The following is a 15405-nucleotide window of genomic DNA, read 5'->3' as shown; positions in this document are numbered from 1 at the left end:
CACTACTTTCGCTCGAAAAGGAACTAGAGGATACGTTGATTAACTATGAGCTAGACTCAGACTATTATGTATTTGTTGGTTCGGGCACTTCCATCTCTTCTGCACGCCGCTAATCCTCTGGACCATATACACCGGCTGAACCATATATGGTGGATACCGCAGCAGTAGGATCGCTTGCATCCCACTGGAACTTGACATGCACGTGTTCTAGCTTCCTTTGACGTGGCCTGAGCCGTGAGCCTCCTGGCAGCTGGGATGCCTTATAATGAGATGTGCGTACATGTTGATAAATAGTCTATATCATCATTCATTTGCATTTCAAGCCCGAGAATCGTCTGTGCTGTAGATATTAACATATTTTATATAATGTGCACGAAAGCCGAGTACATCCAACAACGCAAACTATCTAAAAAAGAAACCCAACTCCAACTGGAGCACAAACTTCCAAGATTCAACCAAATCATCAATATCATAAACCTCACCTGTCATCCCTGCGTAAGTGTCGGATGGACATTAATCCTCCCATTCTCTTTCTTAATAGCCTCCTCGTCCCCAACCTCCCAATACTCCCACAAATCTTCCAAATTCCTGATATTACCGGCTCCGTCACCTCTTTCCGCCGCCCACTCCCTCCCGCGCTCCATTCCGAGGACAGACAATGCAGCCCCGGCAATATCTGCCAATTTCTCGAGCAGTCGCCATCGCGCGAAAGCCCCATTTCGGAACCGCGATTCGAGGACTAACGCCATGTGCAGAATTGTCCGTCGCTGTGCGTCGATGAGGAGATGTGGGTCGCGGTTGTGCGTGACAACTGTTTCGAGTACGAGGAGACCAACTACTGCCGCATACACAAGCTGGATCAACGCTGTTGGCGTTAATGTCGTGCTCACGGATACGGAAGGTGTAGGTGACGGTGGAGTTTGCGGCGGCGACGTGTCGCTTAAAGGTGGGGGTGGAGTCCATTGCGGTGACTCACTTGGCAATCCTGACGATAAATCGTCCGTTGTAGTCTGTTGTGGAGGCAGTGGTTCTGGAATTGGGACGGAGGCGATACCTTGATGCGTCGATTCCCAGTTTGCCAACAGTTCTTGACCAGCGGAGGGCATTGCCGCATCGACTGTTTCAGGCCGTAATATATGCCGCACCACATTTGATAACCGCACGATGTCGCAGAAAAACACGGGCGAGTTGGGCTTCCGGACCTTGAAATCACGGGCGTAGATCATGCTCGATGTGCCAGTGAATACGAACAGCCAAATATCCTCGCACACCAGCGTCCACCACAAAAAATCTGTCATGGCGAGTGGTGCAGAAGGGACGGGTGGCCTGACGGAGCGGTTCCACCCTAGGGCGCAAGCCATGCGAATTGCGGTTGTTATCCATATTCCGCAAGCGCGGTCTTCGATTCGAAGCGCCAGAAGCACGAGTGCTTGTATGTTTTGGGGCAGTGGGCGCGTGAGAGGAGATTTTGTGAAAAGGTAGGATTTAATTGATGTCCTAATCTCTGCGAGAGTGTAGTCTGGTGCGCCGACGAAGAGGGCACCTAGATAGCGCATGCAGCATGTGAGGAGGATGTGGGTAGAGTGGACGGAAGACGAGAAGTCGATGGTGGAGATGATTGGACATGGCGGAAGGAAGACTGTTTTGAATGCCGCAATGTAGTCTGCGTACGGCGATTCCGTAGGCTCTTCACTGTCGAGAACTTTCAAGTACGAGGAGCGGCCGCGCGTTTCGACAACGGACAGGACAAAGGTGCAGTCTTTGTTGAGCTTGATGCACCGCCGGCACCGGCCTGACGACGCTGCGGACGTGACTGCAGGGGGATCCTCGCATCTACCTTGTTAGAATTACTTGCGCACATAAATGTGTACTGTGCTCACCTGGATCTTGCCTTGCGACACTGATCGCATGCTCGCGTAGTCTTTATGCGCTTGTGAGCCGAAGCGCGACCACTCGAAGTACCGGCATTCAGGGCTGGCTTTGTCGTGCTCATCTGAATTATTGGAGTGTATATATAATATGTACTATATATTTCCGCGTAGAGAGTTTTCCGACATCCGCAGTAAAGTTGAGGAAAATCATCATACAATCCTTGGGGAACCAAGAATGAATGTGGAGAAATAGACCCTATCCCAAGACCCCAGACATTGGTTACTAAACTTTATTTCCGTTGCCCGAGGATTTACAAACTTAATGGCCATAGTAATACTACTGCAATGGCACTTAGCCCATCCGGCCATCCAATACATTATACATATAAAATATATGATATAACTTTACTTATAAAATATAAATAATACTCCTTGCGGAGTTCGGACACAGTGTAACAATAGCATTAACGAGATGAAACGGTTGTTGCATCCAACGTTAAACCCCCAACCCAAATACACGTGCATCTGGAATGTGGCAGATATGGCATATATGATTGTAAATGAGATGATGGCGTTAAGACATAGTTGATCCGGTGTATAATGATCATCACGTGATTTAGCGCCGATATTAATCATCTGTCGAATGCGAATAACTTATCGAATATTATATCGAATGCCTTTAAAGGAATATCGAATAAGAATATTGGGAAATCCTGCCGATATTCGTATTATTCGCAACATCCCTACCCTGCTTTAACAAATTCCAAATCTCCCTTTGCACAATATTATAGTTCGCTGCGGGGCGTACCCCGCACAAGTATATACACACCTCCCCAATCAAATGTCCGGCACACTTCAGTTCTTGCCAATTCCACGGCAGCAGACAACTATGCCGCCACTCTTGAAGTCCCCGCCTCCGCCTTCCGGCACAGCATCGCAAAGTACACCAGCACCAAAGCGGTCGTGCCTTGCCTGTCGCAAGCGGCATCTGAAGTGCGAGCCACTCCGGCGCAATCAATCCGGAGCGTGCGTATGGTGCTACGAGCACGGCATAGACTGCTATGATTCTGAGCACGAGAAAAAACCCCGGGGAGGCAACATACGAGCGCCCAACGACGGCTCTATCATGCTCGACGGCTCTACCTCAGCGTACGGCGGATTCCAACTGTCGAACTTGTCATTTATCAGCCAGGACGACCCCGATACGCCGGATCTGTTACATCTTCGGCAGGACATGCAGAACAAGAGCACGACAACCGAACTAGATGAGGATCTCGACACAGAGCTGAAGCTAGATAAGGCTGTTGAACGTCATCTCTACGAACTCTACTACTCCCGTGTGCACCCGTACATCCCAATTGTGCCGCGTGCATACCTTGACACCACAGAACCTTCTCAACTATTGCTGTCGGCCATGTACGGCGTTGCCTGCCGTCTCCCCGAAGCAATTGTTTCGTCCCGCGACTTTCGACATATCAAACGAGTCCTACAGAATCAATTGGCGTCGCTATTCATACATTATGAGCCCTCACTGCAGGCCTGTCAAGCACTCACTCTGATCCATCTTACCCTCGAACTGCAGTGCAAAGGTATCGATGACGTCGAAGCCTGGCCTCTCCGTCTGTCCCAGGTAATGATATTTGTCTCAGTTCTATTACGTTGGTCGAGACTGACCGTTTAGGGTGTTCGGATGGCACTTGAGCTCTACCTACACCGTCAAAAGACATACGCCAATGACTCCGCGCTTCTGCAAGAAGTCAAACGCCGCACCTTCTGGGCCTTGTTCACCAAAGACAAATGGACATCCACAGGCAAAGGCTACCCTCTCATGATCTACCGCACAGATGTCTCCATCCCGCTTCCAGATCCCACCGACGTTGACAACCCCGCCGGCCCACCCCACGAATATTTTATAGAATTGATATATCAGGCTCAAGTTCTCGAGCATATCATTCCAGTTTGTTTCCGGGCCGACAGATTCCACCATGTCACCGCAGCTCAGTTTAGAGAGATCGAGAATGAGATCACCGAACTTGGTCACCGTGTCGCGAATACGCATTTATCGGCCGTAACGCGATCGCATTTGACGTTGAACTTCGTCGCCATCAAATTATTATTCTACTCCCCATTTTTCCGCCCGTCCTTCCCGTCCGAAGCGAATCTCTTTTCCACATTCATTCCTTCACTCAACGCTCTTCGACTCGCTCTCGCCCGTGAGTCTGTTTCGGCGATTCTGCAGCATGCCACCGTCGAGCTGCTCTTTTCTGGCCCATCAATATGGTCAATTTTATTTTACGCCAACTTGCGCTGCTTTCTTGTTGCGTTATCCGTTAAATACGACTACGTGGACTCTTATTCCCCCCAACTCCGCGACGACGCAAACAAGGCTATTGACCGAGTTGAGAATGTCGCAAAAGTAATGTGTCAAGACAAAAAATGGTGTTTTATGGCCATGTCGGGAAACCTGGTGCTGTGGAGTAAGCGGATCGCGGAAGTAAAGACTGCGGATGCCACATGGAAATCGAAGATTAAGCAGCAGCCCGTGCAATTGTCTTCACAACAGCAGCAGCAGCAACAACAGCAGCAACAACAAGTACCGATGCATCAGGCACGATATTCGGAATACGTATACGGTTCCGTACAACAGCTGGCGCCGGTGGACAATATAGTGTCGCATCAGATGCAGCTGCGATATGCGCCCGCACCATCGGCCGCGTCGTCGTCAACGACAACGCAGTATTCGCAACGAGTATATCCACAGCAACAGCACTCCGTCCAACCACACTATACTCCCGCGGTTCAAGCTGTTCCCTTTCCTTCGCCGCCATTACCAGACTGCACTGTCCTGCAGCACAAGAAGCCACGGATATATTCTGACCAACAACAACTTAACACAGCGTTCAACATCTCGTTCAATCAACCCGGCATCTCACCCTCTCTTCCGCAACCATCTGCAGTCTCACTGACCTTCCCGTACGCGACCGTGAAGCCAAATATCTCATCATCAATGCATATCGAGAACGCTGATCCGTGGGCCGGGTTAATTGTCCAGAATCAGGAATGGGGAGAGCTAGGCGGTGGGTGGGATCTTGGTTCGGGATTTACGACTGTTATGAATAATATTCCCGCTGGCGGAGTAAGCGTGGAAGGAGGAGGTAATATCAGTACGGACAATTTGGAGTTTGGGGGTGGTACGTGGGAGGGAATGTTTAGTGGATTTGTCTAGATGTTTACCGTAAGTGGCACAGAAGAACCTCAAACCTAATAATGATTGTGAATAAGACGCCGTGCGATTTACTTGCTATCGATAGCTGCCGGCGGCGGCTTCTGGGCAATACTGCCGTCAGCTCGACATCAGTTGCTTCAATTACTTTCACACGCGCGTCGTCTTCAAGATTGATTTGCGTTGACTTTTGAGAAAAGTGGAAGCTATTTTGAGAATGAGGAAAATTGGAAGTGATTGTTTGTTTCTTGGTTTTGCGTAGCTGCTACGAGCAAAGGCTAGATCGTGAAAGGTGAATAGAGCAGTAGATGAAGCAATTTACAGTTATCATCTGTGTAAATATATGCGTATGGACTTATCCTTGACTCCACACGGGTTTGGTTGCCGGCGTTGAATGGCTTTGTACTTATATCATATTATTATATTATTTTTTTGAGAATTTGGAGTAATGAATATTGTTCATGTTCATTTGTTTCATGAAAGAAGTTAGTCCTATTAAATATACCGTTTGCGTGGGTTAGGTTATGCCAGTCGCCATTGTAACAATACAGTTAATACTTCAGGGACACCGTCGATGCGTTGGCGCCGCATGATATTTAATATACTGTGCAGTGCGTTGTCAATCGAGACGAGTCCTAGACGTGAATCCACATTCCGTGCCCTCTTTTAAATAGAATTACTTTCTTGCTACGTCAATTTCATTCGATTATATTCAAATTTGCTCGACATATCAAAATTGTATTGACTTGAAGAAGTCTGTGTACACAGTAAGGAATAAGATGGTTTCCCCTGAGATCCACAAAGACTGGATATGGATTGACGGATGTTTCGATTTTGCCCATCACGGTATGTGTTCGCCCTTTGCGATTTTTTTGGAAGAAAGCTGTGAGTCATGTAGAAATAGTTATTAACAACAAGTAGGCCATGCCGGGGCCATGCTCCAAGCTCGCCAACTTGGCAACTCGTTGTATGTTGGAGTTCACTCGGACGAAGAAATTCTCGAAAACAAAGGCCCCGTCGTCATGACCCTCCCCGAACGCATTCTTGCTGTTGAAGCATGTAAATGGGCCACTCGTGCAGTCCCTTCCGCTCCATACGTCACTTCTCCGAATGTCATGGACCAATACGGGTGCTTTTACGTCGTGCATGGTGATGACATCACCACCGACGCAAACGGTGAGGATTGTTATCGTGTAGTTAAAGACGCGGGGAGGTTTTTGGTCGTGAAGCGCACGCCGAACATCTCGACTACGGATTTGGTTGGCCGGATGTTGTTGTGTACGAAGAATCATCATATCAAGACAATTCTGAGCGCAAATGTTGAGGCTGCGTTGGAGAATGCTAAGGTTGGGAAACAAACAGAGGGTCTTATTACACCTGATACTCTCGACAAGTTCAGGGCATACGCAACAGCCGAAGATGGCAAGCATGCCCGCGACGGTGTGTACATCTGGACCACTTCCTCGGTTGAGACCTACACAGGCATGCTTACGACGCTCGTGGAACCTTCTGCTAAATTCATGCAATCTCAAAAACACATGATCTACGTCGACGGAGGCTTCGACCTGTTTTTCGCTGGGCATATTGAATTCCTCCGCCTCGTTTCACAATACGCCGCATCTCTCTGCTCCGACACCACTGATGATACAGAAACGGAGATCGGTATAATAGTCGGCATTCACTCCGACGCAACAGTAAACACATTCAAAGGGCTAAACTACCCCATAATGTCCCTCTTCGAACGCGCCCTCTGCGTCCTACAATGCAAATTCGTTTCCCACGTCGTCCTGCAAGCCCCGTATTGCCCTACCCAATCGTTTCTCGATGCGTTACCATGGGACATCGTGGCAGTAATGCACGGTCCTACGATTTTTGGTACCGAAGGAGAAGGTGGTGATCCATATGCTGAGGTCAAACGGACGGGACTGTATAAGGAGATTGGAGAGCATTTGTACAAAGATATTTCGACAGAGACGATTGTCGAGAGAGTTACACGAAATAGAGGTGTTTATGAGGAGCGACAACGACGGAAGGGGTGGAAATCTGATATCGAGGATCAACTTAGAAAGCAAGAGGATGCCAAAAGTTCGTGACATGCTCTTGCCGGATTAACTGAGTGGGAGTTTTATTGGTCTTCGTGTATGCGTCTTACAGATTCTACAGTATATCGACATCGAATAGCTTTTTTTGCTGTTATAATTGTAGATACCTAGAGGTATAGTAAAGACTAAGACCTAAAACTGATACAGCCACAATTGTCAACTTGTCAATACAAATCCATACATGTCGGCTGACGTACAATTACATGCCCACCATTCATCATCTTACACATAAAAATAGTACAATCATCGACTTAAAAAGAAGGCTGACTAGAAATTTAAAAAATGAAAATAAAGAAAAAATTAACCGTCGAATTCGCAATGCAATAATGACAACGACGTCCACGTACTGTAATAACCTTTCTCGAAATGTCCGAACTTCCTTCGTGGCCTCTCATTTATGTGTTCATGATGTAATCGTCGAAATGATACGCTGCTCTTTATATACATAGCAGATACTTTTAACATCCATTGAATGCATCCTACATTCGTTAGCATTATTCGAAAACTGGCATCGAATCAGACAGGTTTCCGAATAACTCACACTGTAGATCTCGTGATTAGATTGTAATACTGGCATGTAATCAGTCTACTCCATGGCAACAGCAGGGGCAGTTGCATGTTGCTGAGATGCCGTCGCCTGGTCCTGATGACCGTTATACGGCCGCGGCTGCTGCTGTGGTCCAGGCGGCACCACTACTTGCGGCGGGCCCATCACGGGCGGGCCGGGCTGCGCGACTTGAATAGGGGGGCCCCGCATCATGTGCACTTGTGAAGGAGTCAGCACAGGTTGTCCATTCATAAGAAAAGACGCAGACACCATCGGATAGGGCAAAGACGGTGGGGGGGAGAACGTGGTCTCGGGGATAAGTGGACCTCCTTGCCCTGCCGGAATAAAAGGTGTAGAATGTGCGTACTGGTTGGAAAGAGAAAACTCACTCTGTGGCTGACCATAGAAGCCGGTACTAAAGCCGCCTTGCTGACCCGCTGGCATCATCATGGTAGCCTGATGGCTGTTTCGACCAGGTGAGCCGTAGCCTTGTGATGGAGACACTTGCTGCGGCGGCAAATATGGTGTCGGAAATCCTTGATGTGACATGAATTGTTGAGGAATGGGGGGTGGTGGGCCGGCCATGAATCCCGGCGGCATATTCGGCGGTCGTCCAGTGTAGTATGGTGGTGGGTATGGTTGCTGCGCATAAATCATCGGAGGGGAGAATGGGGTCGGTGCTGGGATCATCTGGGGGGCCATACTTGGTGATGCAACTGGAGGTGAAGCACCGGGAATCATAGGCCGCATAGTATCCTCGTATCCTTGAGGTATAGTCGGTGCGAATGGTGTCGCTGATCCATTAACGCTCGGCGAAACCTGACCAGACGGAATCGAAGTTCCGCTCGCGGGTGAAAACGGCAGTGGCGTGGCAGGTAAGGGAGGAATACCGTAGATTCTCTGCATAGATGCTGGTTCGGGCACTGTAAATAATTCTGTGTGGGGGGGATTGTCGCCGTATGGCCATGTCGGAGGGAATGTGTATGCCTTTGTGATTGTGAACGGCTCATTTCCAGTGTGCTCCTCCTTGGCCCGGGTGAACGGATTGAAACCATCGTTAATGGAGGCCCGTGGTTGACTAGGAGGTTTCCATTGAGGGCCAAAGAAGGCGGGACTGTCGGACCGCGACACAGCTTTGCTCAAAGTACGAGGCGTAGCGGCCGCGGGAGGAGGAGGCGGCGGCGTGGGAGAAGCCGACGCAACTGAAACCACTGAAGCTGCAGGCGTGCCAGAGGCATTCGACCCGCCAAATGACGGTGTGAAGGACGCCGCGAATGGATTCGGCTTGAACTCCATGGCCTTGACATTGAGCTTCTTGGCTGGCAGAGGTGAACTAGGCTTCGCCTTGATCTCCGGGGGTGATGGAACAGGCACGGAACTAGGGTTCGGCTCGTTCTTCAGCTGCTGCAACTTCGCAGATAAGTTCTGACCAGCCGGTTTTACCTTGCCATCAGGAGCTACCTGACTCTGCTGCTGCACTGCATTCACGATGTCAGCGGTAGAAAGCGGTTTCTTCGCGTCTGCCTGTTTGGCATTAACGACAGACTTTTGGATAATCTCCTCTTGCTTAGCCTTGTCTTTTGCCAGAATAGGCACTAAGTCCATGGGAACTGGAGTATGAAGTTTGAATGACTGCGAAAAAGCCATCAGTTCAGACAACCGTCCCTCCTTTTCTTTCTTGGAGATCTCTCGCTTCTTCAAATTGAGCCGCTCCTTCTCTCCATGCACGAATTGCTTGAATGTGCCCATCATGGTTTGGTGATCAAACTCTGTTGCAGTCAAAGGACCTTTGGCCTTCGTGGCCGCAGCAACCTTGATATCCTCGAGCGTGGGTTTTTCTGCGGTGCTGGGTGTAGTAATAGCCGCCGGCGCCTCGGCAGCTGGTACAGTTGATTTCGCTTTGGCTTCCTCAGTAGCCGCATGAGCCACAGGTGCAATAGGAGAAGCAGCGGCTGGCGCGGGGCTGGCCGCCTTTGGCGCTGGTTCACTAATTTTGCTAGACAATATCGCCGAATCAACCTGGGAAGCTGGCGTTTGCTGCGCATTATGCTGCTGTTGCTGTGGAACCTGATTCTGCGAAAGTTGCTGTTGCTGTTGAGCAAGCTTCTGGCGCAATGCAGGAGGAGCATATCTGTTGCCAGATCCGCTCTGTAAACTGCTAGTACCCATCTTGTCTCGTATGACACCTGAATATTTATCCTCCTCGTCAACGCCTGAGTCATCGACAAGAATGCCGCGCTCTTCAGCCATATGAAGATTTCCACCATAGTTAGAGTTCTCAATCTCTCTTGCAATCCGCTCAGCAGCGGCTGCACGTTCTTTATACTGTGGGTGAGACTTGTCCAATCTCGTAGTATATATATTTTCGTCAAACGTGGATTGCAAGCCAAACAATTGCTCGTTAACTGCAAACTGATCCCAGGTACCAGCACTTGCGGATTCAAGGTCATCAAGGGACTCCATCGGGATGGAATCGTCTGGCTTCCATGGTTGTAGCTCTCTCTGTTTTTGCTCTGCGGAGGAATTTCGTGATATGTCGGTATCCGTTCGGAATCCTATCTCCATTAGCCACATATTTTTTACAAAGAGTCAGAAAAATCATACCGTTCTGGTCCGTCAAGTTTACCTCCAAAACCTTGAGATCGAGCAAGTCCTTCGGCTGGATCAACAATGTTGAAACAACAGCCTCATTCGCCTCATCATCGAGCTCTTCACCAGGCGGAGCGGCAATCTGGCGAGCAAATCGTAATGCGACCCCAACATCTCCATGTGTCTGTGCAGACGATAGTATGCCAGAGTATCGAGCTCCCGATCGAACGGTAGCAACAACGCTACTTCCAACTGCCCGAATCAGCAGGTACAGTAAACGGTCGTACATATGTCGATCCGCGGTGTCTGTCTCCGAAACCGGCGATTGACGACCATAGTTGTTTGCATACGTCGTTCTGGGTCCATTGTATGGCGCACCGTTCCCTTGTCCCTGCTGCGCACCATGACTTCCCCAAGGCTTCGATCCCCGTCTAAATAAGTCAGCTTACAATAATTCCAGTCAAGATGTGTGCTACGAAATAGACGCACCTCTGGCCTTGGGGCCCATCATTCGACGGTGATCCCATGTTTCGCCGCGCATTCGACGAAGTGCGCGAGGCAGCACCCCGCTGGCCGGGAGTCGGCGAAGGTCCATTCGCGGCCGGCGCTGTCGCAGGCGCGGCCGATCCACTGTTAACTGCTGTAGACATAAATACGTGAGATTATCCCCTGTAATCTCGTGGACCACCGTGAACGAGATCAATGACGTCCACTGAGCACGTCTGATCTAATCACCGGTGAATTAACGACCGCGAAATCAGATCGAAAACTCTAATACGCTATCAGCGCAAGAGATTTACGACGATGGGAGTAAGTTGCAAGCCGATAAGGCGATTCAAATGCGGCGAATCGTCGGATCAAACGAATATTCACGACGCGATGTGGATTCGAGTTTGCAAAGCTAATTGCACCCGATCGCTGCTCTGGGACAAAACCTGCTCACAAGGATTACCAACGACTTCTCCTGTTATCGTCGGCTGTCTATATTCAACCCCGAGAAACGACAATGAAGAACTCGACCAAACCCACAGTAATAGCAAGAATGATTCACGTGGCTCTCTGACCGTCAGAGCGAGCGAACCAACCACGCAGCCACGGAGAAACAGCCAGCCAGATGTAAGCTATAACGACCGGACTCAGACGCACAGGCAGAACCAGTAACGCACAAAAAGGCGCTGTATTGCGCAGAAGGGACGGAGTGCGGAAGCGGATGGAGGATGGTGAATCCGCGTATTACGTGAAATGAGAACGACGAGATGAGTTTGTGGAAGTTTTCTTTTAGTTCGTCCATGTGCATCGTGAACGTGAACGTGAACACAGTTTGAACCGGTTCGTGCGCAACAAGTCACATTTAATGCATATCTATAAAATTGCGATGCAGTAACAGCTTCAAAGACCACAGCTTTCTACGGTTACCACAATTTGATCACGCGAGCCTATGCAGATCAGCGACGGTTTCCCCGCCAGTTAATAATTATTGTAGCACAGTTCGTGCGTCTCAATAGCTGCGACTTTATCTGCCAAACAATAATTACTGCAATTATTCTTTAATAGCATGTATTTTGCAATTTGGGATTTCTTGTTGCATGCATTAATGCCGTTCATTGGCCTGAATATGCAATTTTAAATTGAACCGATATTGGGACAGGAACCCGATATAGACAGTTTGTTTACAGCTTGACCTAAAACTTAATGTGGCGTCCCGAAAAGGCAGAGTCTATTATATACTAGCAACGCACTATATTCCTTAAAGCCAACACCCACATTCACAAGAAATTATACATTAGGAAATATAAAAAACCAAAACCACAGTATTAACCACAAAATTTCGTAACAGCTCATCAATTCAACGTACACTCCACATGCAAAATATTTCAATTACTGATCTACCACCCATCGCCCCATCCATCATCGTCATTTGCACCTGTATCCGCAAACAATGATTCCTTCTTCTTCTGTTCCTTGTGGGCGGCAATAGAATGGGATTTTGCTACCATCGGTTTCTTAGCTCCAGTTGTTGATCGCGACGTTGACGTTGTCTTTGTAGGCGGAGATCGGGCCGATGAGACATGCACTGTTCTAACAGCTGGAATCGCTTTGGCGGCAGGTCTAGCAGGAGTGCTGGCACTCCGCGTAGGCTCGTCGAATGCTGCCCAATCATCTTCCTCAGTAGGAACAACATTGTGTCCATTCGCTGCGGGGCTGCTCTTGTCGTCGTCAAATCCGCCCCAGCCAAAATCGTCGTCATCCTCGACAGGCTCGAATTTGGCCGCCCCACCAGCAGTTCCGAAGCCCAGCGATGATGACGCCGATGATGGTCTAGTAACAGACAACGCCGGACTTGAAATATTTCCAACAGACTTAGTTGCGTTGGCGCTCGACAATGACGAATCCGTGGACTGCCTCTCCGACGTTGTCGTCAATGACGGAACGCCGTTATTCTGGGGCTCATCCTCAACTCCCAATCGCTTCGTAAAACCGCTAATTGCCCACCCAGCCCAGGACGAGTCGCCAGCAGTCTGAGCAGCACTTTCCGGTGGCTTCGGAGTACCAGCCAGAGAGGCCGGCGCAGAATTAAGAGGTTGTGCTGACCCGGCCTCCGGAATGGTTGCAGCATGCGCGTATACTTTGGCTAGGTACGCTTCGAGTGTTTTGTGTGCCTGCGTGCGAATAATTTTCTCGCGGTCCAGAAGAGAGGGACATATTTGGGGTAGTAACTTGTTGCTGCAATCCTCTGGCGAGAATACATCAACCGTAACAGCCAACGCCATCAGGGCGGCATTCCGCGCGTGCACAAATGGGTCTCTAAGTGACCTCGTAAAAGCAGTAATCAACACCCTCGATCGCGTCTAGTCATTAGCACGAAGTCACACAAATCGGCAAATCAGGGTTCTTACATGGGGTCCCAAATTATGCGCGATCTTTCCCAAACAGATTGTAGTGTTCGTCCGGATTCCTGGTTGTTCGTCGTTCTGAGTCTTTGCCAGATGCCGCAGTAAATCATTGTTGATATTCCGGTCGCTTAATTTAGAGATAATAACCAATACTGCCTTCACAGTCTGCTCACGCACAGCTGGCGCTACATCCGTAAATCCTGTGAGCATATCCGGGAACACTTTCTCATTCACGACTTTGTTCGGCAGGAATTCAATGAACTTTGGTAACGATTCTAGCAATGCAAGCCGGATGGCTCGATCGGGCGATGAAAACATTTTAACAATAGTGGGAGCTACTGCAACCTGAAATTCCTCCGGCGACATGTGTTGCGAGATATCCAGCATGACCACCAAAACCTTTGGGCCACCTCCGCCAAACTCAAAACACTTGACAAGTTCTGGGAGCACCTTCAGCCGCAGATAATTTGGCGGAAATTTCTCCCGCACCCGCTGGAGCTCTTTCAAAAACGCTTCTCGTTCATATTCGCTTTGTACGCTCAAGTTGTCAACGCTCTCCGACAACGCGATCATATCGGTTCTAAAGAATCCGCCGCCAGGCGTAGCTTTGCTGCTATCTCGTCCTACCTCAACAAATTGCTTTACACTCGCTCGTTGCCGAGGAACTTGTTGCACCAATTTCTTGAATGGACCAAATAGGTCTGGCGGAATTTGTTTGCGCATCGATGATTGTAATTGATCAGAAGTTGTGAATATACCATTGAAAGCTTCGAAAATCAGCGCTCCGAATAGCCACGAGTCAAGTAAATCATGCGGTTGTCTAGCTCGTTTAGTTCACGCTCACATGCACAGTCATCAAGTTCTAAATCAACGTACTTCTTCAAAATGTCCCACCCACTTTTGGCCACCTCTGGCGATGCATACCGCCCAGCTTCCGGAACAAGCCCTCCGAACGTATAAATAACAGGATCCTCGTCCTTCGTGGATGTAAGCACCTCGAACCCCGACAATTTCCATTCTCCGCTATCTGTAATGAATATCGAAGACCGCCGGATATTCCCATGGATAGACGACGCATCGACATTAATAAACTTAACTGTATTCTGTGATCTCCGTTAGCACATCATTTCACAGCTCATCAAAACAACTGAAAGGCATATATACCGCAATGGAATAGAGGCCCCATTTAATAACCTCATCATTCAACACCTCACGGTTCTGAATCGCCACGTCAAGCGGAACAACATGCTCTGCCGCAATGTAAATAAAGCTGTCGGACTCATGTGTGTCCAGCACCTTAATAACTCCAGGGAATTTTAATGTGCGCAATTTCTTCGTCGCGTTGCGTGCTAGGGTGAGTCTGCTCCGCTGGGCATTAATATCGAACTCGAAGATTGTGCATGGAGTGTTATCGCTCTGAGCAAGTATCATTAGCATGTACCTTTCTGCGAATTGACATACCCGCAAATTCACTAATACGGCAATGCAGATAATATGCGTGACTCACCCGTCGGGTGCCGTGGTATATGTTCCAAATAGTATCATTTCGGAACTCCACTTTCTCGCCCGAGCTATATGGAAACGCAGAATTGGCCTTCGCGGCTATCGACGTAATCGCGGATTTTAAAAAGTCCATTTCACAATTCCCCTTTTTATTATAAATTGAGTCTATAGAGACAAGCCAGCGAAACACTTCTAATGAGAGCGTCTAAGGAGTTTGGCGTTGTCAAGTTGGCTGGTCGATAACGAAGCGACCGGCGAGAACTAAATTTTGGAATCAGAATTCTGCAGCAAGAGCCTGTAGCATATTACAGACCATAATAGTCAATGTCCTATACCTTATATCCAGATATTTGTGTTCACCTGTCACTGTTTCATCGACTTCTCGGGTCGTTAAGAGAATCCTGAGTATATCTGCTTACGTTCCCACACTATTGTTCCGCTCAGAAATAGTAAATTTTAGTGCGAAAGATCAATATTCTGGAGACCTTGCTGGCAAATACCGACGATCTAGGTAAAGATTGACGGATAATAGGACCAAACTGAGCACACGAGATAGGTAAAATAAGTGCCAAGTTCATCAGACGGCGGCGAACCCATTCTAGATTGATGAGGCGTTGCGCCGTTCACCCCTGGTTTGCTGAGGCTTTAAACGTTATCAACCCGCACTTTTTGCTCA

At 48.7% G+C, this 15405-nt stretch overlaps 6 protein-coding genes across 6 annotated transcripts; 2 read left to right on the top strand and 4 right to left on the bottom strand.

The window, feature by feature from the left end:
- Positions 1–33: 33 nt before the first annotated feature.
- On the bottom strand, positions 34–2111 carry V1513DRAFT_402409 (uncharacterized protein). The gene is made up of 2 exons (XM_066895527.1): positions 1881–2111; positions 34–1833 (listed from the first exon to the last, which is right to left on the bottom strand). The coding sequence occupies exons 1-2, from the start codon at positions 1991–1993 to the stop codon at positions 486–488; spliced, it is 1461 nt and encodes a 486-aa protein (XP_066752440.1). The 5' UTR covers positions 1994–2111; the 3' UTR covers positions 34–485.
- On the bottom strand, positions 2112–2784 carry V1513DRAFT_448298 (uncharacterized protein). The gene has a single exon (XM_066898510.1). It carries the CDS (start codon positions 2505–2507, stop codon positions 2277–2279), a length of 231 nt encoding a protein of 76 aa, XP_066752439.1. The 5' UTR covers positions 2508–2784; the 3' UTR covers positions 2112–2276.
- Positions 2611–5305, top strand: V1513DRAFT_143233 (fungal-specific transcription factor domain-containing protein). Its single transcript, XM_066894220.1, has 2 exons — positions 2611–3501; positions 3553–5305. Exons 1-2 carry the CDS (start codon positions 2713–2715, stop codon positions 5095–5097), a joined length of 2334 nt encoding a protein of 777 aa, XP_066752438.1. The 5' UTR covers positions 2611–2712; the 3' UTR covers positions 5098–5305.
- A 380-nt stretch (positions 5306–5685) lies between these two features.
- Positions 5686–7371, top strand: V1513DRAFT_485874 (uncharacterized protein). The gene is made up of 2 exons (XM_066900486.1): positions 5686–5940; positions 6016–7371. The coding sequence occupies exons 1-2, from the start codon at positions 5874–5876 to the stop codon at positions 7185–7187; spliced, it is 1239 nt and encodes a 412-aa protein (XP_066752437.1). The 5' UTR covers positions 5686–5873; the 3' UTR covers positions 7188–7371.
- Positions 7372–7485: 114 nt separating this feature from the next.
- Positions 7486–10982, bottom strand: V1513DRAFT_471416 (uncharacterized protein; the record flags this gene model as incomplete). Its single annotated transcript, XM_066900155.1, has 3 exons — positions 7486–10298; positions 10348–10763; positions 10822–10982. The coding sequence occupies 3 exons, from the start codon at positions 10980–10982 to the stop codon at positions 7783–7785; spliced, it is 3093 nt and encodes a 1030-aa protein (XP_066752436.1). The 3' UTR covers positions 7486–7782.
- Positions 10983–12027: 1045 nt separating this feature from the next.
- Positions 12028–15332, bottom strand: V1513DRAFT_448288 (armadillo-type protein). The gene is made up of 6 exons (XM_066898509.1): positions 15065–15332; positions 14734–14990; positions 14391–14642; positions 14103–14329; positions 13230–14046; positions 12028–13181 (listed from the first exon to the last, which is right to left on the bottom strand). Exons 2-6 carry the CDS (start codon positions 14860–14862, stop codon positions 12219–12221), a joined length of 2388 nt encoding a protein of 795 aa, XP_066752435.1. The 5' UTR covers positions 14863–14990; positions 15065–15332; the 3' UTR covers positions 12028–12218.
- Between the last annotated feature and the right edge of the window lie 73 nt (positions 15333–15405).

This window comes from Lipomyces chichibuensis (genome assembly GCF_038497645.1).
Source record: "Lipomyces chichibuensis strain CBS 12929 unplaced genomic scaffold V1513scaffold_26, whole genome shotgun sequence".
NCBI lineage: Eukaryota > Fungi > Ascomycota > Lipomycetes > Lipomycetales > Lipomycetaceae > Lipomyces > Lipomyces chichibuensis.
The sequence above is the reverse complement of the archived record's forward strand: the minus strand, read 5'-3'. Positions and strand labels throughout refer to the sequence as shown.